Source organism: Eulemur rufifrons, chromosome 20, assembly GCF_041146395.1.
Source record: "Eulemur rufifrons isolate Redbay chromosome 20, OSU_ERuf_1, whole genome shotgun sequence".
NCBI lineage: Eukaryota > Metazoa > Chordata > Mammalia > Primates > Lemuridae > Eulemur > Eulemur rufifrons.
Window position 1 is genome coordinate 10,270,826 of NC_091002.1, and position 24,428 is coordinate 10,295,253.

General features: G+C 46.7%; 1 protein-coding gene across 1 annotated transcript; it reads left to right on the forward strand.

Annotated features, from left to right (window-relative positions):
- Nucleotides 1–389: 389 nt before the first annotated feature.
- SCP2D1 (SCP2 sterol binding domain containing 1) lies at nucleotides 390–982 on the forward strand. Its single transcript, XM_069496417.1, has one exon. The coding sequence runs from the start codon at nucleotides 423–425 to the stop codon at nucleotides 891–893; it is 471 nt and encodes a 156-aa protein (XP_069352518.1). The 5' UTR covers nucleotides 390–422; the 3' UTR covers nucleotides 894–982.
- Nucleotides 983–24,428: the final 23,446 nt, after the last annotated feature.

Below are 24,428 nucleotides of genomic sequence, written 5' to 3' on the forward strand. Positions count from 1 at the left end.
CACCAGGAACTGTGACTTAAGCATTTTTCACTTTAGAGGAATCAGAATAACTACTCTCTCAGTTAGGGTTGCTACCTGGGAGATGCCTGCATTGCAAAGACAGAGCATGTCATCAAAGAACCTCCTGGGTCCAGTTTCCCTTGGCCCCATGGCAGGGTCCAGACCTTTTGGGCTTGTGGGATTGACAGCCCTGATTGGTTTGGGGAGTGTATGTGTGTGGATCTGCTTCACAATTACCTGTCCGAGCCCTCGGCTCATGTCACACCTTAGCATTTGTTTGGCCAATAAGACTGTGGCACACACACCAGGCTCAGTCCCTGCTTGGGCCTTACCTTTGATGTCACAATCTGACCTGTGGGTATTAACCTGATCGCAGTTGCTCACAGACCAGACAGCAAGGTCAAGAGGACCAGCACAGGAAGATGTGGAAGAGACTCGACCATCAACCCAAGATCAAAGCAGGGGATGGACCCCAGGCGGGCCAGTTCAAGGCTCTGGGTTCAGCTCGGGAAACTGCCGTGCCCCTTCCTCTGGAGCTGTCAGGATTCCGGAGCTTCTCAGTGTTCGAGGACATCAGCCATCACATCAAACAGGTGGGAGCCCAACTGGTGAAGAAAGTCAATGCCATCTTTCAGCTGGACATCACCAAAGATGGGAAGACCATTCTGCAGTGGACCATCGATCTGAAGAATGGTCCTGGGGACATGTATCTGGGCTCTGCCAGGCTCCCAGCGGACACTGTCTTCACAATCCCAGAGCCTGTCTTTATGGAGTTGGTTTTGGGCAAGATGAACCCACAGAAGGCTTTCCTGGCCGGCAAGTTTAAAGTGAGTGGCAAAGTTCTGCTTGGCCAGAAGCTGGAAAGGGTTTTCAAAGATTGGGCTAAATTTTAAGCATGCAGAAACACCAAGGAAGAACTTCTCTCTGATTATGTTGAGTGGAAATCATGCTTAATCTGAAGATTAAAGTAAAAAATATTCAATATTTTTACTCAAATTCTTCCTATTCAAGTATGATTAATTTTCCTGCTAATGTGTAAATTTGCAGTGAGAGTTCTAGAGCAGTAAAGAATGTTGCAGTGCATCACCTACAATCTTTGTCTTTTTCTGTTCTTTGTTCTATTTATGCTGTAACATGCCAGGGTAAAAGCCACATGTAGAGAAATGGGCGATTATGATAGTTGGATTTAAATGCTCCAATGATTGCGTTCCTGAGAATTTTATTGTCTCTTTTTTTGAAGTTTGGTGCTTTGAGGAAAGAAGTGATAACTGCTATTGTGCAGGTCTGCATTGCGTGTGGTATCTTGGTTTCATGAGGAGATTTTGACATGGGGTCGCAGCGCTCTGAGAGGGTGGGCTTTGTGGGTGGAACCATAGCTTTGTGGGTGGAACCCAGGCAATAGAGGGGTAATGCTCTTGACATATTATAACTTCTGGCAGATTCAATTACAGGAGAGTTGACTGGCTTGGCAGATGTGCTAGGCCAGTGGTTCCTAAACTGGAGCTTGCATCAGAATCGCTTGGAAAGTTGGTTAACGTCCAGATTGCTAGGTCACCAGAGTTTCTGCCCAGTAGGTCTGGGCTGGGGAGAGTGAACATTTCTAGTAAGTTCCTAGGTGATGCTGACTGGACCACCCTTGGAGAACCCCTGTCCTGCTTCACTGCCTGTCAAGGCTTTCAGTGTTGACCATAACTATTCTGTCCTATACCAATGTGATGCTACCATTATTTAAAGCGTCTCCTAGAGAAAGGTCACATGGCTCTCTGTGAGCCACTTCTAAAGTGTTGATGTCATTAGGAGCCTATGCACTGAGGATTTTCCAAAATCCTGGGAGATTTTTCCTTCGCATGTTATCTGGGAGAACTAGGATAAAGTCGGCTGCAGCTGATGTGACCTGCTTATGGGTGAGCACGCCTGTGTGTGTGTGTGTGTGTGTGTGTGTGTCATTGGTTCACATGTGGTCTGTGTGTACCATTATCTTGTAGGTTAAATATACACAGTGTGGATCCTCTGAAACCAGCTGAAAGTTTCATCAAAACTGCTATGCTCAAACACACACTTACTAAAAGATCCAGCCATTCCATTCTTAGGTTTTTCCCATGAGAAAAGAAAGCTTACGTACCAGTACAAAAACTTGCGTGTGAATGTTCACGGCAGCTGTGTTTATAGTAGTCTTCCTCTGGAAGTAAGCCAGATGTCCACCGATAGGTGAACGGATGAGCAAATCATGCTACGCCATGCTGTGGAATACTACTTAGCCATAAAAAGGAATGAATTATTGGTGTACACACAACAACATGGATGACCATCAAAATAATTATGCTGAGTGGGAGAAGCCAGAGAAAACAGAGCATATGCTATATGATTTTATTTATACAAAATACTAGAAAATGCAAATGGTAGTGACAGAAAAAGAGATCCATGGATGCCAAGAGCGAGGGTCGTGGTGATTGGGGAAGGTATGACAAAGGGACATGAGGAGACTGAGGAGTGATGGGTGTATTCACTATCCTGCTTGTGGGGATGTTTTCCCAGGTGTATATATAGGTCAAAACATTGAACTGTACACCTTAAACACAGATATGCTGTTTACTCTGTGTCATATAAGCTAATAAAGCTGCCTTTAAGAACCCACCCACCCTTCTCCATTCAAAATGCAGCCTTTGTGTGGTTGCGTTTCCAAAGAGGATCTATAACTCTGCCCTGCTCTCAGCAAAATGAGTCTTCCACCCTCATCACAGGTCTAGTTTCCCAAGCCCTTACTGAATCGGATGCCTCTGCAGAGCCCTTCTTGTGTCGTCCACATTAGACAAAGGCAGAGCGAGGGCTTGTTGCTAACCGAGTATCATCTCTCTGTGGGAAAGGAAGAGCCATCGGCCCAGTGAGTGCTCTGCTGTGTGGAAGAAGCCGCCAAGGGGCTGTACTTGGGGACTTGGTGGGCACCCTGGCTTCTTTCCTCACCTGGATCATTAAACATCCACAGGCTGTTCCCCCCAAGGCCCCCCACCCCGGGCAGCTGTGGAGGTCTCAGAGGCTTCTGACGGATAGTGAGTACGGTCGGGAGTGCTTGGCTGGACTGGTCCAGCTGTATTTATGAGTGTCGGTGTGGGGCTGGCTGTTGCATCCATGTAAGGGGAATGGCTCCCCCAAGCCCCTGTTTACCGGCGGCCCTCCTCGTATGTGTCTAGATCATAGCCTCTGCTGTTGGGCCCTGAGACAGAGCAGGTGAAGAGGGGTTACATAGGGTCATGCTTGGGCTGGCATCTGATCTATGACCCATTATGACTTGGGACAGAAAAATGACCCTTTCTAGAGTTTTGGAACTGGGAAAGTGAGAGACCGAGCTACAAGCAAGCAGTGAGAACGGAATCTGGGAGGCTGGGATGTAGGAGGGGCAGAGGAGGGCATGCTGCCGGGGCTGGAGGAGCCGAAGCCTGGCGCCAGGAGGGGGAGGTGTCCAGCTAGGGAGGCAGAGAGGAGTGAGGCCTCAGGGAATGCGGCAGCAAACGCCCTTCAATGAAAAGAAACAAAACACTGGATGCTAGGATGCCACGTGGGGCGGCTGGGAGGACTCAGCTTTGGAATCAGAAACACTGTTCTGAGCCCAGGGTCTCCATCTCCCATCTGCGTCCCCACAGGTGATTATTGAACCACCTCTTGCCCCAGCTTCTCATCTGGGAACAGGCCAGCTGCCCTCGCCATGGCAGATTGGCTGGGAGCTGCCATCAGGGCATGCCGAGCACAGTCCCCGGCCAGAGGAACGTTTCCCATAAATGTGAGTCCCTATCTCTTCTCAGGGAGGGGACAGGGCAGGGGATTCGCACTGGCTCCCCACTGCCTCCCCCAAAAGTCCCCACTCGGGGCTTTCATGTACTCTTCCAGGGACCTTTCTGCCTTTACTTGTGTATTCAGTTGGTGCCCTAGAAGGTCACATCTGGCTTAGAACACACATCAGTGTTTTGTTGGGTGTCTACACAAGGTTGGCCAGCACAAGTTATTAAAGTTTGAATTGGGATATTTTACATTAAAAAATTAGATTTCTGGGCTACCTTAAGAAACTGAATCATTTGGCCGCACTAAGCTTGTGTTCCTGCCAGGCAACAGCCTGGGCGTGGGGAGCAGGTGGGCTCTCCAGACAGACCAGGCTCCCTCTTCTCACGGTGTCCCTGGCTCCCAGGCTGAGCTTTGGGGGCCACCTGTCGTGGAGCACACGCTGTTGCTTCCTCAGGCTGGGCTGCTTGGCAGGGCCCTGTGAGTGTTTTGTGTGTGACCTCAGCTCCCCATGGGACATGGTCTTACTCTTCCCCCTTACTGAAATACCCTGCATTGTTTTTCTATGACTGTGTGACAAATTACTCCAAATTGAGCATGTTAAAACAACACCCATTCATGAACTCGCAGTTTCTGCAGGTCAGAGGTCCAGGTGGGCTCAGCTGGGGTCCCATCGCCCAAGGCTGACATCAAGGTGTTGGCCAGGGTGATGGGCTCTTCTTACCTGGGGCTTGAGGGACGAATCTGCCCCAAGCTCACTCAGATTGTGGCAGAATTTAGTTTCTTGCGGTGGTAGGACTGAGGTCCCTGTTTAGGATGCCAAGGATGCTCTCTCAGCTCCCTGTGGCCACCCACATTCCTGGCCACGTGGCTTCTCCACCTGCAAAGCTAACAACAGTGTGTTGAGTTCTTTTCAGCTTTCAAACCTCTCTGAATTCTTGTCTTCACCTTCTGCCTCTCCTATAAAAGACTCGTGTGATTCCACTGGGCCCACCCAGATAATCCAGGATAGTCTCCTTTCCTTTCTTTTTCTTTGTTTTATTTCATTTTATGTTTTTTAGAGACACTGTCTCATGCTGTTGCCCAGGCTGGAATGTAGTGGTGTGACCACAGCTCACTACAGCCTTGAACTTCTGGGCTCAAGTGATCCCTCTGCTTCAGCCTCTTAAGTAGCTGGATCTGCAGGCTCATGCCACCACACCTGGCTATTTTTTTTTTTATTTTTACTTTTGTAGAGATGGGGTCTTGCTATGTTGCCCAGGCTGGTCTTGAACTTCTGGCCTCAAGGGATCCTCCTGCCTTGGCCTCCCAAAGTGTTGGGATTACAGGTGTGAGTCACCACACCCAGGCTTTTTTCTTTTTTAAAAAAGTTTATTTCTTTTTAAAAAATGTTGTTATGATTATATATATTTATGGAGCACAAAGTGAATTTCCTTATCTTAATGTCAATGAATTAGTTATCTTAATTACATCTGCAAAGTCCCTTTTGCTATGTAAGGTAATGCTATAGGCTGAATGTTTATGTCCTCCTCCAAATTCATATGCTGCAGCCCTAAAGCCCCAGTGTGATGGTATTTGGAGATGGGGCCTTTGGGAAATAATTAGTGTTAGATGAAGTTGTGAGGGTGGGTACCCCATGATGAAATTAGTGTCCTTATAAAGAAAAGAAAGAGATCAGAGTGTTCTCTCCCTCCTTCTTTCTCCTCCTCCTCTTTCCCCTCTCTCTTTCTGTCAAATGAAGATACAGCAAGAAGGCAGCCGTCTGTAAAACAGGAGGAGAGCCCTCACCAGACCTGACCATACTGGTACCCTGGACTTCTCAGCCTCCAGAACCATAAGAAATAAATGTCTGTTTAAGCCAGTCTGTGATATTCTGCTATAGCAGCCCAAACTAAGACAAGTAATGTTTTCATGGGCGTGATATCTCGTCACAGCCATAGTCTTGAAGATTGAGGTACAGAATCTTCTTGGGGGCCATAATCCTACCTTCTCCCCTGACTTTACCATCTAAATTCCACCCACATTTCCTAGATTTTCCTCCATGAAACTGCCCCAATTCAGTTGCTGTCATCCTGTCACACCACTCATATGTCCCTCTTTTGTCCCAGCCCTGTGTTCTGACTGTGTGAGTGTTGTCATATCTCGGCCAACGAAATGTCCTGGTTCGCCAGGACAGTGACAGTTTGCACTGCCATCTTGATGTTCAGTTAGTAGCACCACCTTTCTCAGAAGAGTCTCAGTCTGGATGACAAGTTATGTGGCCCCCTCTGCATGTCCCAGGGCTGGTAGGCCATGAGGGCACAAACCAGTCCGGGTCCTTGCCTGGTGTCACTTTGTCTCATTCTCTCAATGCCTGGCACCTACTGTAGACTCTACAAATGTTTGTTGAATGAATAAACAAACTCCTTACAATTGTTACAGAAAAACATGCACATGGAAAAGAAAATCCAAATAGTACAAAAAGGTATACAGAGGAAATTCAGTTCTTTATACTTCTCCTGCCCTCTTCCCCCATTTTTCTCCCCATAGGCACCCACAGCTACCAGCTTCTTGTGTTTCCTTCCAGATATGTACATGCAAGCACCAACGTAGGTGTTGTGCCTGTCCCACCTCCCTTTGTTGTTTTTACTTTTTCACAGGGATGAAAGCCAACCCCAGACGCTATTCTCCAGCTTGCGTTTTGATTTATTACTAAAGGTTGCACGTGGATCTCTCCTTCAAAGAATTCCCTCCTGGAGGGTCAGAGGTTGACTTAACTTACCCAAATGAAACCTCCTCACATTTGGCTGTGTCCTTTAGGAAAAATCTTACAAGGGGCTGCTTTACAAGTGAAGGGTACAAAAATGAATCCCTTTTCTTAGGCGGAGGGATTTCTTTTCTCTCATTGTGTGAGCAGTCCTGCCGGTCCTTGGTCTCCCCAGAACCAGGCGCTGGGCTGGGTCGGGATGCCAGCCAAGGGGCAGAAGGGAGGGGCTCGGGGTGCCAGGACCCATAGCTTCTCCTGACCCTCCTGTCCTTGTGGGCGCCTGCCTGCCAGGTGTGGGGCCCTCTCCCTCTGGGACCCCGAGGGTTGTGTGATCTCTGAGCGGGAGCCCTAGCGCTAACAGAGAGAAATGCAGAATCAGTCCTTTCTGTCACAGGCAGACGTTGGGGTGGGAGAGAGTGAGGTACACAGTTGGGTCCCAGGTCCACTCTGAGGAGTCCCTGTGTTTCCCCACAGCCAGGAATATCCCATTCATTTTCCTGGAGCAGGAAAGGAGACAAACTTGTTCTGATGAAGCATTTCATTGCTTTTCTGTTGGAGGCACAGGAAACTCTCTCTTTGGGAAACTGTCTCGCTCCCCACCCCCCAGTTTTATGTGGGTGTTAATAAAACCCACACTTGACAGTCATTCTGTTTTCCTGCCGAGGGGTGAGAGGAGGGAAATCAGGCTGAGTGATGACTGTGGACACCCAGCGCTGAAGTGAGGGGCTCCTTCTGGAACAGCTTGGAAGTGTGTGTGTGCGTGTGCGCGCGTGTGTGTGTGTGTCAGCTCACATGCTGGGCACCTTTGGAAAATAGCTCTGCTTCTCCTGTTTGCAGCTGCTTCCCTTCGCAGGGACTCGCACCACTGATTCAGTGGCTAGTCTGTGGGAAGCATTGAGTGCAAGGCTTGGGCACTGTAAAAACCTGACACAGTTTGGAGTGGAAATGCCATTACTTCATTGATGGAACAGTTTGTTCATTTAGCAAATGTTGATTGCACATATGCTATGTGCCAGGCTCTGTACTAGGCTTTGGGGTGCAATGGTGAACGAAGCCCTTCCCTCCACCCAAGGAGATGACCACTGCAAGACAGGACAAGATGTGCACTGTGGACCCAAACAGGAAACAGGGCTGTCTCAGCTCTGGATGGCTCCATTTACACATGTTTAGGTGCAAGATAGGGGAGATCGCCAACAATAAGGGCAAGGTTGTTATTCTGGAGGTTTTACGTTAGGACAGATTTTGGATTTTTAGTAATGAACTGCCAGATTTCATTTGTTCATTGACTGACTGAACAATTAGTCCATTCATCTAATAAATATTTATTGAGCACCTATCAAGTCTTAGAAATTAATTACTCTTGGCAGGATTGATATTAAGCTGGGATACAACTGTCATTTATGAGGCCAGGATTGGTCCAACCCTATTCTGATTTCTTAGTGCCTCGTTCTGACTGGTTTCTCCTTTACCATACAAGTTATTAAACATTCCAGAAATCACTCCTGGTTCTAGGTGCTGTTGGGGAGCAAGTTGAGGGTCCTCCTCGCCTGGAGCTTATATTTCTAGACAGTGGGTGAGGGGCGGGTGCTAGGGAGACTAGTAGTGATAAACAATAAACAAATAACCAAGAAAGATAATTTCAGACGGGGAAGAAATGTGGCTGAGGGCAAATGGTGGGCAGGGGAGGCCTTCGGAGGAGGGGCTGCCTGAATCTGATGTTCCAGAAGCTGACCCTGAGCAGAGATCTGAGGGCCAGCAGCTGATTTTGGGGGCTAGTCCAGGGAACACCAGTCGGAGAGTGGGGAAGTGAGACAGGGGAGAGAAGGATGGTGATCTGGGGCTTACTATTGACTATTGAGCAGGACATTGTCATGGGCAACCAGGGCTCAACCCCACAGTGCTGGCCAGGGAATCAGTGGAGAATACATCTCAGAGTGATCTCCCCAAGCAAAGAGGGAGCTGCAGAAGTTTTCACCTAATTTTCATCAGTCTTCGGTTGAGGGCTGCTCCGGGGACAGGGGCTGCTGATTCCCTGGCTTTTGGGGCTGCCTCTCATGCGGGTAGGGTGGGCTCCAGGCACTTGAGAAAGCCCTCAGACAGCGGGGAGTCAGCTGGCGTGGACAGCGAGGGCCAGAGAAGGATCAGAGCATGTGCTGGGTTCTGGCTGTCCCCAGCGGGGCTCTGTCTTGGACAAATGGAAAGAACTTGGACCTTGGAGGCAGACTGCCTGGGGCTGGATCTAGCCCCAGCCATTAACGAGCTGTGGACCTTGGGCATGTTGCTTTATTTATTTTTTGTTGCCTTTTTTTTTTTTTGAGGCAGAGTCCCGCTCTGTCACCCTGGCTAGAGTGCCGTGGCATTAGCCTAGCTCACAGCAACCTCAAACTCCTGGGCTCGAGCAATTCTTCTGCCTCAGCCTCCCAAGTAGCTGGGACTACAGGCATGTGCCACCATGCCCGGCTAATTTTTTCTGTATATTTTTAGTTGTCCAGATAATTTCTTTCTATTTTCCAGTACAGACGGGATCTCACTCTTGCTCAGGCTGGTTTCGAACTCCTGAGCTCAAACGATCCACCCGCCTTGGCCTCCCAGAGTGCTAGGATTATAGGCGTGAGCCACTGCGCCCGGCTGCTTTATTTATTTTTTGACTGATTGATTTTTTTAAATCGAAGAATAACATACATAAGGAGATGTCTACATATCCTAAGTGTGCAGCTCAAGGAACTTTCCCAAATGGAACACACCAGTGTAACTAGCACAGCACCTGGCTCAAGAAACAGGGCTCAGGAATCTCTGCTCTAGCCCCATTCCAGCTACTGTTCCTCGAGGGTCACCCCCATCTTGACTTCTAACACCACAGAGCTGGGTTTTGCCTGCGTTTGTATTCTATGTAAAGGGACCACACAGCGCACTCGGTGGGGTCTGGCTCCTTCACTCAGCATTCTGGGTCGGAGATTTGGCCACACAGCTGTGGGTAGTTACTGTTCATTCATTTTATCGCTGAGCGGTGTTCCACTGTATTTGGATTGTTTGCAGTTTGGGGTGATTTAGAACAGCATTGCTGTGAGCCTTCTTGTAGCCCCGTGTGATTGGAAGCATCATTTTCTCATTTAATATTTGCTATTGTCTTAGCTATAGCATGGTGTCTTGTACACAGTCGGGGCTTCATAAATGTTTGTGGCATGAATCAAGAGGCAGAGAAACAGCCCATGTTGGGGTCTGGCCTCTGATTCGCTTGACCTCTGTGATCCCGGACCTCGGGCCCCGCTTGCTGGGTTCAGAGGGAAACAGACAGCTCCAGGCCAAGAGGAGCCCGAGAGGAATCCGCTGTGCCGCGAGCTGTCCCCACTCACAGCCCGGCGCCCCCGCCTGGCAGCGCCCCCACGTGCTTGCCTATGGTCCTCTTTTCCTTTTCTTTGGGGGGAAAAAAATTCTTCCAGACCTGTGACTTGGCTGATCACAAGAAACATCTGTGACCTCCTAAAAATATCTGCTTTGTGCCATTTGGTGGAGCACAATATTTATATAGCCCAGCAGTGTAATTAAATCGATGTTTAGTTAACTCTTGAAAACAGCTGGCGGCTCCCAAGGCCCTGGGTGAGATTTATGGGCAGGCGTGTGCGGGGCTGGGAGGGGCTCTCGGGAGTTGTCCCCCAGGCTCTCGCGGGGCTGGGACCTGCGGGGGCCACACAGGCCGGGAGGGGCTGAGGAGCGGAGGAACGTGGGGCGAGGAGAGCTGCGTGGCTCACGCAGGGGCAGTGGGAAGACGGTTATCTGCACGTTTCCATCCGGCAGCCTCTGGGACATCATTTCCTGCTGAGGAAAGGTTTTCCCTTAAAGAACGAATTGGAAAGTACCTTCTTGAGGTGCCTTTGTTGTTGTTTTGCAGCCTGCGAAGGAAAGTGGGGTGATGGCAGATTTTGCTGGAGGCAGCCAAGCCTGGTTCCAGGATCCCTGCGCGCACCGCACGGGGTGGAATTCCAGCCAGCAGTGGCGAGCCGCGTGCTTTCTCTTGCTCCTCACCGGTAAAGAACAAAGCTGAAGCAAGTTTTCAGGAAAAGGCGTCCTGTAGCTTTTCAGCTTTGAGCCCCAGAGGCCTGCAAAGCAGGACTGGAGCCTACTGAGGCCAGGGCCTAGTGTGGAGTCTTCTCCAAAGTCTGGAGGCTCGGCCTTTCCAGGGGTGCCTCCAAAACACCCCTGGCTGGGGGTGGGATGCTGAGGGGCCTCTAGGGAGTTGGAGGAGCACCCTGGAGCCAGGAAGGCAGTCCAGGGTCAGCACCTCCTCCTTTGGCCACCCCTTCCTTTGGAATCCTGCTCTTTGCATGAGGGAAAGGGACGACCCACTGATGTTGCCAGCCCCTAAGCATTCATTCATTCATTCAGCCATATACCTGACATACCTTTGAGGCCCTGTGCCCATTGTAAGGGATGCAATGGGGAGCGAAATGGACACCTCCTGTCCTCAGCGAATTTCTGGTGTGGCACTGGCTACACACGTGGTGATGGCTCGGAAGGGAAAGCGGAGGGGGTCAGGGCAGACTTCCTGAGGAATGAGTGGGAGGGACCCTGAGGTGGGGCAGAGATGAGACCATTCCAGGCAGCAGAAATAGCACATGCAAACGGCCTGTGGCTGGAAGAGCAGGACGAGTTCCAGGAACTAAAGGTGGGGCCAGTGCAGCTGGAGAATGGGGTCAGGAGTGGACCGTGACACAAGGCTGGAGGGAAGAGGAGCCAGCTATTAGGGCACAGGACTTCGGTGGTCATCTTCACCTGACCTGAGGCCTAGAACCCCCTGCTGAGGTCTGGACTCCATGCTGGCCTTATTCTGAAAAAGAAAGTTGGGGTGGGCGATGGTATTCTACAAAGACACTTGCAAAGACCCTAAAACTGGAATTGCCGAAGAGTTTAGGTTTCCCCCCATGGTTACATCTGTGACCACAGACTCCTCCAAGCCCTGATGGTGAATGTCATGATGGAGGTGGTTCTATGACATCACTGAAGGGAAAAGTGACCAAAGACCTAAAGACAAGAACCTGCTCCAGAAACCCGAGGGCTTCATCTCAGTGTCTGTCCAGGCCACCGCCTGTTGGGTCCCTAAACAGACTGGAGGGGAGAAACGGCCCAGGGAAGAAGGAAAGCTACCCCTTGGACTTCCCAGGGGCACCACCTTTTCTCCCAAGTCTAAAGTTATCCCAAAGCTACACACATATGGACAGGTGGTGATGTGGGCCCATGGGAAGCGTGGTGGAGGGCCAGAGAATGGAGTGGCATCCTGGTTCTACAGGCAATCAGATCCGAGACGCCATCTTATCTCTTCAGTGGGCTTTCTTTTCATCTCCACCACTTGGGAACGACCCTAGATGGGCTCCATTTCCCTTGGATACTTATAATTCTAAAAAAATGGTCCAAATTTGGAAGTTAATGGAGAAAGGGGGAGCCTGCTCAGTAATAATAATTGAAGCATGTTTGTTTGCACTGGGGCTTAACGTGTATCACCTTATTTCTTGAAATCATTCCCATTTCCACTGGGAGGGTGAAGATCTGCTGAGGTTTTGGCCTTAGGAAGATAGCAGTGCCTCCTCAGACTTCCAAAACGTGGAACTAAAAATTTAAGTGGATTAATAAAATGTGGTATATGTATACCATGGAATACTAATCAACCATAAAAAACAATGGTGAACTAGCACTCTTATATTATCCTGGGTGGAGCTAGAGCCCATTCTTCAAAGTGAAGTATCATGAGAATGGAAAAACAAGCACCACATATACTCACCACCAAATTGGTACTAAGTGATCAACACTTAGGTGCTCACCTGGAAACAATATTCATCGGGTGCTGGGCAGGTGGGAGAGGGTAGAGAGGATGGGTAAATTCATAACTATTGGGTGCAGAGCATGCTGTTTGGGGGATGGGCACACTTGTAGCTCTGGCTTGGGCAATGCAGAGGCAATATATGTAACCAAAATGTTTATACCCCCATAATATTCTGAAATTAAAAAAAAAGAAAATTAAAAGAAAAATTTAAAAAACCTGTGCTAAACCACAAATCAAATGCAAGATAGACCAGCCAAGTTCTCAGTGTTTCTCCATCATGACTAGTTTGATGTCTGTTTTGCAATATTATTATATACAAGGGCTGCCCGGAAAGTATCCAGCCGTTGTTAATATAATAAGAACATATTACATGACTGGATACTTTCCGGACAGCTGTCATACAGCTGTGGTTCATTTTATGTGAATTTGAATTATGTGATTCTGAAATAGTTTAAAATAATATAAAAACAAAGTCTCACTTGACAACCAAATGTAAAATAGAATACCAAGAGATTAAAGGTAGTTGGGAATCGCATAATTTCAAAGCGGTCCAGATAGACTGGCTTGTGAGCTTTGTTGAAGCTCTTGTCCAAGAAGGGGCTGCTTTCTGCTGTTAAAGGGAAAACCCACCACCCTTTGTGTGAATACTGTGAAAAAGTTGGTCTTGACTTACGTGAGTGAGCTCAGATTTACACGAGGTCTTCAGGAAAGTATCTCTCCAATAAATACAACTGCCACGTAGCAAATTATTTTGGGGAAAAAACCGTAAGTGCCTTCAAACTGTGTGTGGCCATAGTAGGTGCTTGCTCTGCCTACTGGGTGGGTTGAGGGAAGAGAAGTTAAGTGACTGACACAAGGGCTTAAGGTCAGGGTGGAGCTAGGATTTGAATATGGGTCTGTTTGGCTCCACATGTTTTTTTGTGGTGGTTTTGTGACTTTTTTTTTTTTCTTGAGACAGAGTCTCACTCTGTTGCCCGGGCTAGAGTGCCGTGGCGTCAGCCTAGCTCACAGCAACCTCAAACTCCTGGGCTTAAGCGATCCTACTGCCTCAGCCTCCCGAGTAGCTGGGATTACAGGCATGCGCCACCATGCCTGGCTAATTTTTTCTATATATATTTTTAGCTGTTCATATAATTTCTTTCTATTTTTAGTAGAGAGGGGGTCTCGCTCTTGCTCAGGCTGGTCTCAAACTCCTGAGTTCAAACAGTCCGCCCCGCCTCGGCCTCCCAGAGTGCTAGGATTACAGGCGTGAGCCACCGTGCCCGGCCTGGCTCCACATGTTTTGTTGAGAGAGATTTAGTGTCCCTGACCTCTTCCCTAAATTGTTTTAAAAAATCAAAGACCCAGACAGGGCTTTGAAACTCATCTAATCCAGGGCTTGCCTTTTAGAGTTGAATACACTGAAATCTAGAGAAGAACTGAATGACACAAGGCCGTGGTCACCGTGCTTTGGTGGGCTTCACCAGTTTTCCAGGGAAACTCTTGAAGGGGATCTGAGCTCTGTTCCAAGCTGGTTCTTAGCCTTGCTCTGTGGTCCCTGGGAAATTGCTTGCCCTCTCTGGGATCAAGCCTTTCCTTTTTCAGGGAATCAGCTGAGTTGGATTAGGTGCACTCTCACATTCCTTCACACTTGAAAGTTCTCTAACTCGGACTGCAACCTCTTCTCAGTGATGGAGTTACTTCCCTTTGTCTCTTGGGGAGGACATTGGGGCGGTGGTAGGTAGAGACAGGGTGGTGTACATGAACCAAGAATGTAGAGGCAATAATTTTTCTAACCAAAGTTTATTTTGTAAAGGGAAATTAAACTTTTCTTTTAAAGAAATATCCAGTATCAGAGCACAAGACAACTGATTAGTGTATGAAGAGTTTTAATTTTTCTTCATTACAAAGACTCATTCAAATCATTCAAAGGTGCTCTCCCATTTTCATGCCTCCATAACACATAAAACAGCACACACTTGCACGTGCCAGCACATCAAACACCTCCTGGCAATCAAGCGTCACAATGAGCTGACATCAGTGAGCTGTTGGAGGCAGCCAACCTTGAGCAGGACTTGGCAGCAGCTTTGGCGGGAGTCTCTTTGGAGAAATCCCTTTGGTGGGGTTCATGGGCACAGGACCTTAGAAAACTTTCCGAGATGTCACTGACTGGTGTGACTGGTATATTAAAGTGTCTCCTGTTTATGTTTCCTTCATCTTGAGCGACTCTCTCACATAGGATTAGCCACAAGGATTTCTCTCCTCTCCCAAGTATTCTCTCAGTAGTTGGGTTCCAATGTCTTTTTTGAGTGACAGTGTACAAATTATTTAGAGCAACAAAAACAGTGCATCACAGGTTATCTCAAAACTCTGCAATTTAGCACACCGCTGATTTATTCTCGTGGACCTGCAAGCTGATGCTCTGCTAATCCAGTCTCTAGTTCCCTCTTCCTCCCTGCTATGGCTTGAATGTGTCCCCCAAATTTTATGTGTGGAAACTTAATCTGCAATGTGGCAGTATTGAGAGGTGGGGTGAATGGATGAACCCATCCATGGATTAGTGTAGTGGTCCCCAACCTTTTTGGCACCAGGGACCGTTTTCATGGAAGACAATTTTTCCATGGACTGGGGTGGGGGCAGGGGATGGTTTCAGGATGATTCAAGTGCATTACATTTATTGTGCACTTTATTTCTATTATTATTACATCATAACATATAAAGAAATAATTATACAGCTCACTATAGGTTGGGGACCCCTGGGTTAGTGGACTGATGAGTTAATGGATTAATGGGTGATGATGGGACTGGTTTCTTTATAAGAAGAGGAAGAGAGACCTGAGCTGGCAAAATTGGTCCCCTCACCATGTAATATCCTGGGCTGTCTCGGGACTTTTCAGAGAGTCCTCACCAGCAAGAAGGCTATCTCCAAGTGTACCCCCTCAACCTTGGACTTCCCAGCCTCCAGAACTGTAAGAAATAAAGTTTGGTTCTTATAAATTACCCTATTTTGGTTATTCTGTTATAAGCAACAGAAAACGACTAAGACACTCCCCTTTAGACCAGTGGGCTGGTCCAGGCATGTTTTCCCATGGCAATGGCAGTGGAGAGCGGCTCTAATTGCGCAAGCCTGTGGCAGTCTTGTGCATACATCACTGGGCTAACATCCCACCAGCCAGGGCAAGTCACACGGCCGAACCCAGAACTGGGAAGTAGGGAAGTGAATTCCATGGTCAGAAGTGGGGGAAGAGAGTGGAAATGTGGAGACAGTAATTATTGTCAGAATCCATGGTGACAGTTACCCATGTGGTGGTTTTAAACGTGTATGCAAATTCTTCGATGCTCCACCCTCCCTCTGAGCCTGGGTGGGCTTTGTGACCGCTTGGATAAACAGACTGTGGCAGAGGTGACGCTGCATGACTTTCCCTGCTTCTGTGGGTTTCTCGTAGACACACGCTCAGCCCTGTTTCAGAAGTCCTGCCATCGTGAGGTCATCATGTGGGGAGACCACTTGGGGGGACCAGAGACAGATGTCCAGGTTCCCAGTGAAGAGTCCCTGGAGAGAGCCACAGACCCTGCATCTTTCTGCAAACACGTGGGACACCCTGAGCAAGGGCTGCCCAGCTGAGCCCAGTTAACTCCCAGATCCGTGAGCAAAAAAAAAAAAAAATCATTGTTCCTGTTTTAAGCCACTGTCCTGGAGTAGCTCATTATGCAATATTAGATAGCTGGAAAGTCAAGGCTACAATTTCCAGCAAGGAATGGAGCTTAGGGGGGAATTGTAGTTCCACCACTTGCCCCTAGTCTGTGACCTTGGGTAGAGCTGTGACCACTCTGAACCTCAGCTTCTTCATCTGTAAAAATGGGCATTGTGGTCCCTGCCTCCTACAGTTGCTGCCAAATTAAACACCTAGCACAGGGCCTGGCTGGTAGCAGGTGCCCAGTCAATATTGATGGAATAAATAACCACTTCCTACTAGATGGGGCTCACAGAGTGTGGGAGGGACGGGGGTGAATTCTGGCTGGGCAGAGTCTAGGGGCCACAAAACAGGCAGACGGGATGATTAAGGTAGTGCTACGGCTCAGCCTACGCTACAAATTAGGGCTACTAGAGGTGGTTGAGTGTGTGTGTATATGCTCATGTGTTTTCAAATCTTCCTCTAACAAGAAAACAGATACTTTTTGCAGGGGAGCTTTGTTTTGTTTGCAGAGCTCTATTTCATTAAGTTTTAGAGACACACAATATATAATTTATTTGAGGCATTGTTATAGGCAGGCTGATTAAAGTGGAGGCTGAAACATCCGTGTAGTCTCTCCCCTCAGCTCCTGGAACTAGCCTGTTTGGGTTTCTCCCTGGTCTCAGCAACCCAAAGGGATCTTCTGTTTTAACACACTTTTTATTGACAAGTAATGTACCTAATGCAGAAGATGCACACAATCCTAAGCGTTCAGCTCAATGCATTTTCATAAACTAAACACATGTATATTTTCATAAACCAACACCTAGATTAAGAAACAGGATGTGCCCAGTACCCCAGATGTCCCCTCCTCCCCTTCCAGTGTCTACCTAGTACCCCCTCCCCCAGGGAAACCACAATCCCAACTTAAAATAACATGGTTTAGTTTCCCCAGTTTTTATTCTTCATATAAACAAAATCATGCCCCTGTATGATTTTGTGTCTGGATTCTTCGGCCAACATTATCTCTGTGACATTCATGCATTTCTTGTGACTACTTTGGCTCCTTCCTCCTCTGTGCTGGACCATGTTTCAGTTTATGAATAGACCACAATTTATTTTTACATTCTACTGCTGATGGACAGTTTCCAGCTTTGCTTCCCATCTACAGATCTCCCCAGCATGCGGCTTCTTTAATTTTGTTGCAAACACTTAGAACATTTGCTTGGAACCCGAGGGAAGGAAGGAAGGTGCTTTGTAAATTCAGATCCACACCCTCTGGTCACCCACACTGTGCACAGTGTCCTCACTGTCTACTCCAGCCTCCCGCCCACATGGTCAGAGTTCAACCCCCTTCCCCTTCTCTCCCCCAGCCGCCAAAGCCTGAAATCCCACCCTGGGAGGGTCCTTTCTTTCCCACTGTTAAAGTATAAGTCCTCTTGCCCCAAGGGGCATGTTCTCCTGAGTCTTCTATGTCATCTGTCCCCAAAGGAGAAGAAAGGGGCAAGACTTTTCCTGCGAATTCATCTGGCCAGGGATCCAGAAGCACTTAGGTATCTGAAGGAAGAGGTTTTCCATTCAAGAAGGGAAGAAGAAGAAAGTTCCCAAAAGCAAGGGTGGGGACTTGGACCGCAACCTCAGTGGGGCTCAGCATGTTGCTGATTGCTGGCTTGTTTTTTGGGCACCGCGATTGAAGAAGGAGACTAGATCTGGGATCTTTAACTCAATCTAATCCTGAAGTGTATCTTTATTTTATGTCTCACTAAGGGAGAGGTAACATTGCAATTAAAACTATCACATCTGCTTTCTTTAGAAGTTTATTTTTAACTTACTTAAAAGAGCTTTTTCAGATTTAATTAGGTAAATATTTTTATCATATAGTACTCTTGGGTGAACAGAAAAAGAGAAATAAAAGCAAAATAAATTGGGCAATATATTGTAAATTTCTTAACATTGACCCAATTTTTCTGACACACTTTTGACTCCAAGCTGTTGATTGGGCCTGTGGTTCCTCCACTCCTCTGGCAATGTCCCCCACAGTGCCAGCAAAAGCCTCGGTAATGCAGCAATTTTAAAACAATTTTACTTTTAGCTGACAATAATTGTATATATTTAAGGGGTATAGTGAGATGTTTTGATATATGTTTCCATTGTGGAATAATTCAATCAAGCTAATTAACACTTCCATCACCTCGCATACTTATCAACTTTTGTGATGAGAATATTTAAAATCTAATCTTTAAGCGATTTTGGAATTTACAATGCATTAGGGTTGATGATAGTCACCGTGCTGTGCTAGAGATCGCTAGAGCCTTGGCCTTCTGTGTAGCTGAAACTCTGTACCCTTTGATCAACATCTTTCCTCCTCCACCCTCCACCCCCAGCCCCTGGTGAACACCATCCTACTCTCTATTTCTGTGAGTTTGACTTTTATAATCCATATATAAACTAAAAGCATTGGCTCTGGGTTCTGATGAAGTGGTTTTGCAATTATGAGTGCTGGCTGGGTTCAGACTCCTGTTTTGGGGAGGGCTCCTAAAAGCATGTTTCTCCTTCCTCTCACTCTCACACCAGTCGGGGCTGGCTCCAGGACTGCCACACCTGCTGCGGACACGCACTCCGTGGGTTTCAATGCAGATGCTTTTGATATGGGAGGGTGTACAGGCCAGGGCAACTAGATGGCATGACCACTTCCTAGAGGAAGTGGTTGTAAGGATCCTTTGAAAATAAGATGCACCCCAACTTCAGAGCTGTTAGGATAGGGGGAAAAAATACGTGTTAGAATCAGTGCACACCTGAAGCCCACACCTGCCTGCTGGGCAGCTCCGCCATCCCCAGGAACCACCTCATGGGCTGCACCCTGTGTCTGAACACTTAATTTTTCTTCATCTGTCTGAAAATACTGTGTGTAAACTGATTACATTGCTCCACTCCCCACTCCTCTCCAAACTAAACCAAGTAACACAACTCATTGGTTTTTCCGGAGCAGAAGGAAAGAGGAGCATCGGCATTTGGACCCAGAAGAGCACGTGTATGTTCATGATCCAGTCGCGAAGTGCTTCGGCATCACAACAGCCCTGGGGGGGGGGCGGGGGGGCAGGCTCCCTGTCACCGTCACTCCTGGTCTTCGTCACACTTACCTCTGCGTAGGGTGCGTCTGGCGAGAGCCGAGCCCGTGAGAGGACACCACGCAAAGGCTTAATTTTCTGCTCTACTTTCCCCAGTTTGCCCGGGGACAGTCTGCAGCCCTGGCAGATGGATGCTTTGTTCTTCATTGCTCCTCCGTTAAAGTGCTGCCCTTGAGACCTCTATAAAAAGAGTTTGTTTTATTTGTTTTTTTGGCCAGAGGTACGTTCGGAAAAAGGCCCAGTCAACTCCTCAGGGGAACTTTACTTTTTCTTTTTAGTGGCTTGGGAGCCCAGAGATTTAATATTCATCTTTTTGACTTCAGAGCTGGCCTGAGAAAGGCTTTGGAGGGCTGAAAGGGGACGGCTTGTTTTTCTTTTTAGGGTCTCATGTAGATGGTTCAGCACGATCATGGCCACAGAGTCTGAGGGGACTCTGCCTGTTCCACATGTGGGCCTTGGAAGAATTTATTTTCTTAGCAAGCTTCCTGGGGATGTTCAGGGAGAGACTCACCTTCATTGAGGAGATGCCCTGAGCTCTGGAGAATAAGACAGTGCTTTAGCCCTGAATGAAAGAAAAACTGTTCTGCAGAGATGAGGGAAGGCTTTTCTTGAAGCTTCTGAGAGAAGCAAAGCGGAAGAGAGGAAAACAGAGGAAAGCCCCCCTGGGGAGCTTGGATAACTGATCATAATTCTTCCCTGCCCTCCGTGACACCCTTGCCAGGGCCTCATGGCTGGGGGAGGGGTGGAGTGCTTTCCTCACCCCTGGGCTTTAGCCTTGGCCGTGTGATTTGTTATGGCCAATGAGATGTTAGCAGATATGACATGGGTAGAGGCTTGAAAGGCTCTTGGGCAGGGATTCTGCTCTGTTGCACTTCCAACTTTCACCATAGCAAGAACATGCCTTGGATATTTGTAAGATCAAGGGCAATGAGGAAAACATGGAGCGGGCCTGAGCCCAACTCACAGCTTGTGCCAAGCCCCCTGAGTCTAGGCTATTAGCCAAACCCCAGCCAAACCCCAGATGTGTGATCAGGGAAGACATTCTTATTGCTGTATACCACTGTGTTTGGGGATCATTTGTTATACAGCACATTGTGACAATAGCTAACTAACACAGAAATCTTTCTTTACCTTCTTAAACCTTTAGTAAAGTCAATAATCTCATGAAATGCTTAAGATAAATACTTTTTTTAAAAATGGAAACTGGTGAGGGGTTGGGCTAGGTCTGAATTGCTAGGCAATATTGAAGGAGAAAGTATTTGGAAGAAAGCTCCAGATGGAGATAGGCGATGGGGACAGTTTTAGAACCTCACAAAGCCGTGGAAATTGGGGCTGGGTCAAGTTTTACCAGCTATCTGAGAGACATAGGTCACCCAGTTGATATCTAGCTTAAATAAGAAAGGACCCAAGCCAGGCACCAAGAATATGTGTGCTTAGAGTTCTCTAGAGAAACAAAATCAATAGGATGTGTGTGTGTGTATTATATATAATATACACACACATATTTATTTATTTTGAGGAATTGGTTCACATTATTATGGAGGCTGACAAGTCCAAAGTCTGCAGAGTGGGTTGGCAGGCTGGGGACCAGGGAAGAGCCAAGTCTTGTAGATCAAGTCTGAAGGCCGTCTAATGGCCAAATTCCTTCTTGCTCAAGGGAGGCCAGTATTTTGTTCTATTCAGTCCTTCAAGAGACTGGATGAGGTTCCCATCACAGAGGGCAATCTACTCAAAGTCTACCAATGTAAATTTTTATCTCATTCAAAATCATACTCATAAAAATATCCAAAATAATGATTGACCAAATATCTGGGCACTGTGGGCCCACCAGTCTGACACACAAAATCAGCCATCACAATGAGCTTTAATCTTTCTCTGGCCCCTAGAGAAAGAAACCTATTTGCTCCATGTTGGTAAGTTGTAAGCTACCAAGAAGAGGGCTGGCACCCATCTCAAACCAGATCCCAGAGGAAGTGACGTGGGGCTATTGCTGAGGAAATTTTGTATTGGACCTACTGAATTCACCAAGGTTTGTTGAAATATCATTGTCAACATTCTTTAAAAAAAATCTTTTATTGGATTCTAGCATGTGTACACAGAATGCACACATTACAAGATGATTTGACGAACTTTCATACTGTGAACTGGCACTGGATCAGAACCCAGAACATTCTGAGCACCCCAAAACCTCCTCTCTTGGCCTATCACTATCCCCTTTCTGAGGGTATCCATGACCTCACCTTCTAAACCCACAGTTTGCTTGTGCCTGATTTGTGCATTGTGGCATTTGTATTTCCTAAAGACGGCTGCACTAAGGTATACCATCTTACCTTTTCTGGAAATGTGACGTTGACTGTCCTCCACTGAGGGGTGGGGTCTCTGTTTCTTCTCTTTGAATATGTGTGGACCTGTGACTATGGCAGAAGTGACACAATGTGACTCCTGGGGCTTAGTTATAAAAGGCAATACAACTGCTACCTAATTCTTTTGGGGGTACTCATCCTTGGAACCCAGCCATGTGCATGGCCAAGTGGATGTGTTACAACCACAGCCCCAGTTGGGGTCCCAGCTAACAGCCAGCTTCAGCCACCAGTCATGGGAGTGACAAGGCTTCAGCTGATGCAGCCCCTGGCATTCCAGGCTTCTTTGTACCTCAAAGCAGAGCATAGATAACCAATCCCCTACCGAGCCCTGCTCAAATTCAGAGTCATGAGCAAAACAAATGTTGTTTAAATCCACTAACATTTCAGGTCATTTGTTGCACAGCAAGAAATAACTAATACCTACTTTATAGAAATGGCATAATACAGTATGCGTACCTTACTGATGGTTCATATGTGTGCAAGGTTCTTCCATATTATGTTGCATGTAGTTGTAGATTGTACATTCTTATTGCTTTATAGTATGTGATTAAATGAATAAAGTACAATTTATGTATTCATTGTACTATTCATGACATTATTTCCAGTTTTGGGCTGTTAGTAAAAACCAAGCATTCTAGTACATGCCTTCTGGTAAACGTCAGTGCACGTATCTGTTGAGTACTTACCTAGAACTGGAATTGCTGTGTCATTGAGTCTGTCTATGTTCCACTTTGGTAGTCACTGCCAAAAAGTTTATTAATATTCTTTTTGAACAAAATATTAAAAGTAATTTCCCAGGCCTGTTTATAGGGTGGCCCCTGAGGTTTGATCTTGTATAGGGAGAAAGTTCAGATCAGAGGTGCCCTAGTCATCTCTAGAAGACTCCAGATTGAGACCTTTTGATTTATTCACTCTGTAACCCCAGGGCCTAGTAGGCTTGCAAAGAATATAAACTTTAAGAGCAACTGTTTGCAGAATGGGAGCCCCTAGTGTCTCATGGCCTGAAAGTAGCCCTTTCTGATATTTCTCCTTCTGGCTTCCCTTTAACAAATTTGAGAAAACATATACAAAGTCAAAATTTGGCCTCATCTTTGGAAACAATCATTGCCACAGTCCAAGAAAGTTTCTAGTCAGTGTCCCATGATTAAGAGGATTCTCAAACCACATACCACAAACTCTACCCTCTAAATCAGATTAGTCTGGAAAGACCCCAATGAAGGGAAGCAACAAGGCTAAATTGCCCTTTTATCTTCCTCTTAGTTTACTTTTTATTTATTTATTTTTTTGAGACAGGGTCTCACTCTGTCGCCTAGGATAGAGTGCAATGGCATCATAATAGCTCACTGCACCCTCAAACTCCTGGGCTCAAGCCATCTTCCCACTTCAGCCTCCTGAGTAGTTGGGACTATAGGCATAAGCTACCATACATGGCTAATTTTTTTTATTTTTTGTGGAGACTGGGTCTCACTATGTTGCCCAGGCTTGTCTTGAACTCTTGACCTCAAGTGATCCTCCTGCCTTGGCCTCCCAAAGTGCTAGGATTACAGGCATGAGCCACTGCGCCTGGCCTAGTTTACATTGTAAATGGAAATTAAACCCACAGGCATAGAACCTGCAATGCACAATTGAAGTGATGACAGTATGACAAACCATGACTGAGATCACAGCAAGGACAACTATATCACTGTTGCTGCCTGGCCAACAGCAATTATAAAGTTGCCATTGATAGCAGCCTTGATTTCAGGGCTGATGATATAGGAAAAAAATACATATGTCAGAACTGATACAACACAGCACTTTGAATATCACTCCCAGCCACAACCCCTCTCCAGTTACCTCTGTATTTGGATTGTTCATGTTGAATTTTACCTCTATCAGCTTAGATAATTATAAGATTAACTTAAATATGATTTCTGATTCTATTAATAGCTTGGAATAAGTATCATACCTTCTCAGTGTCCCTATGTCTAGATTGGTCAAATGGTCAGATGACCATTTTCCCAAAAGGTACCAGGAAGAAGCATTTCTTGTTCCAATCACTATGGTGTTGAGGAACATTTGGGGTGCTCTCAGGAGGAACTGTCCCCTTGGGAATGAGGATGTCATCCTCAGGGCTATCAATGTCTGGGGAAGCTGCTGAGAGATCTATGATGTGGACAAAGGGAGAGGAGGACAGGGGAGTGAGAGAGAAAGATTGAGAAGAGAGAAGTGATGAGAAATCACTAGCCAAGAATGAAGGAAGACGTGAAAGAGGACAGAGAGCTACATCTGATAGAGCTTGTCCAAGGCCTCGGTGGCTTTCTCCCATGTACTTTGGCCATATGGCACAAAATAATGAACTTGAAGGTTTTCGTGAGCCTATTTCCTCTTCTATAAAATGGGATGATGATGATAATGATGATTATGATGGTGGTGATGATGATGATGATGATGATGATTTACCTCCTTCTATTATCATGAGGATTCATTGAGATGATAGATATAATGTCTTTACCTCAGCACCCAGAGGGTGAATGCTTAATTAATGTAGTGATATAGATAGTAAATAATAAACCTTCCTCTGATAAAAATCTGGAAAACGTTCTGGCCAATTTTTTGTGCTTATCATATATCAACATCATTTTAGAAAACAGATTATCATCAGGTAAATGTAATTGAAGAAAATAGAGTGATATGTAAGTCACTTTGGAATCCTGCATTGTTCTAGGGCACTGTTGGGATCACCATTTGCCATAGGCAGTAGAGCCTTTCGGGCCAGAGTTTATGTACTGCTTGGGTTCAAATCCTGGCTCTGCCACTTATCAGCTTTGTGACCTTGGGTGAGTTCCCTAACCTCTCTGAGCCACGGTTTCTCATCTGTAAAAGGGAAATAATGATAGTGTCCATTATATAGAGTTGTGGTGAAAGCTAAGTATGATTAGATAGGTAAAAAATAAATCTGGACACACAGCA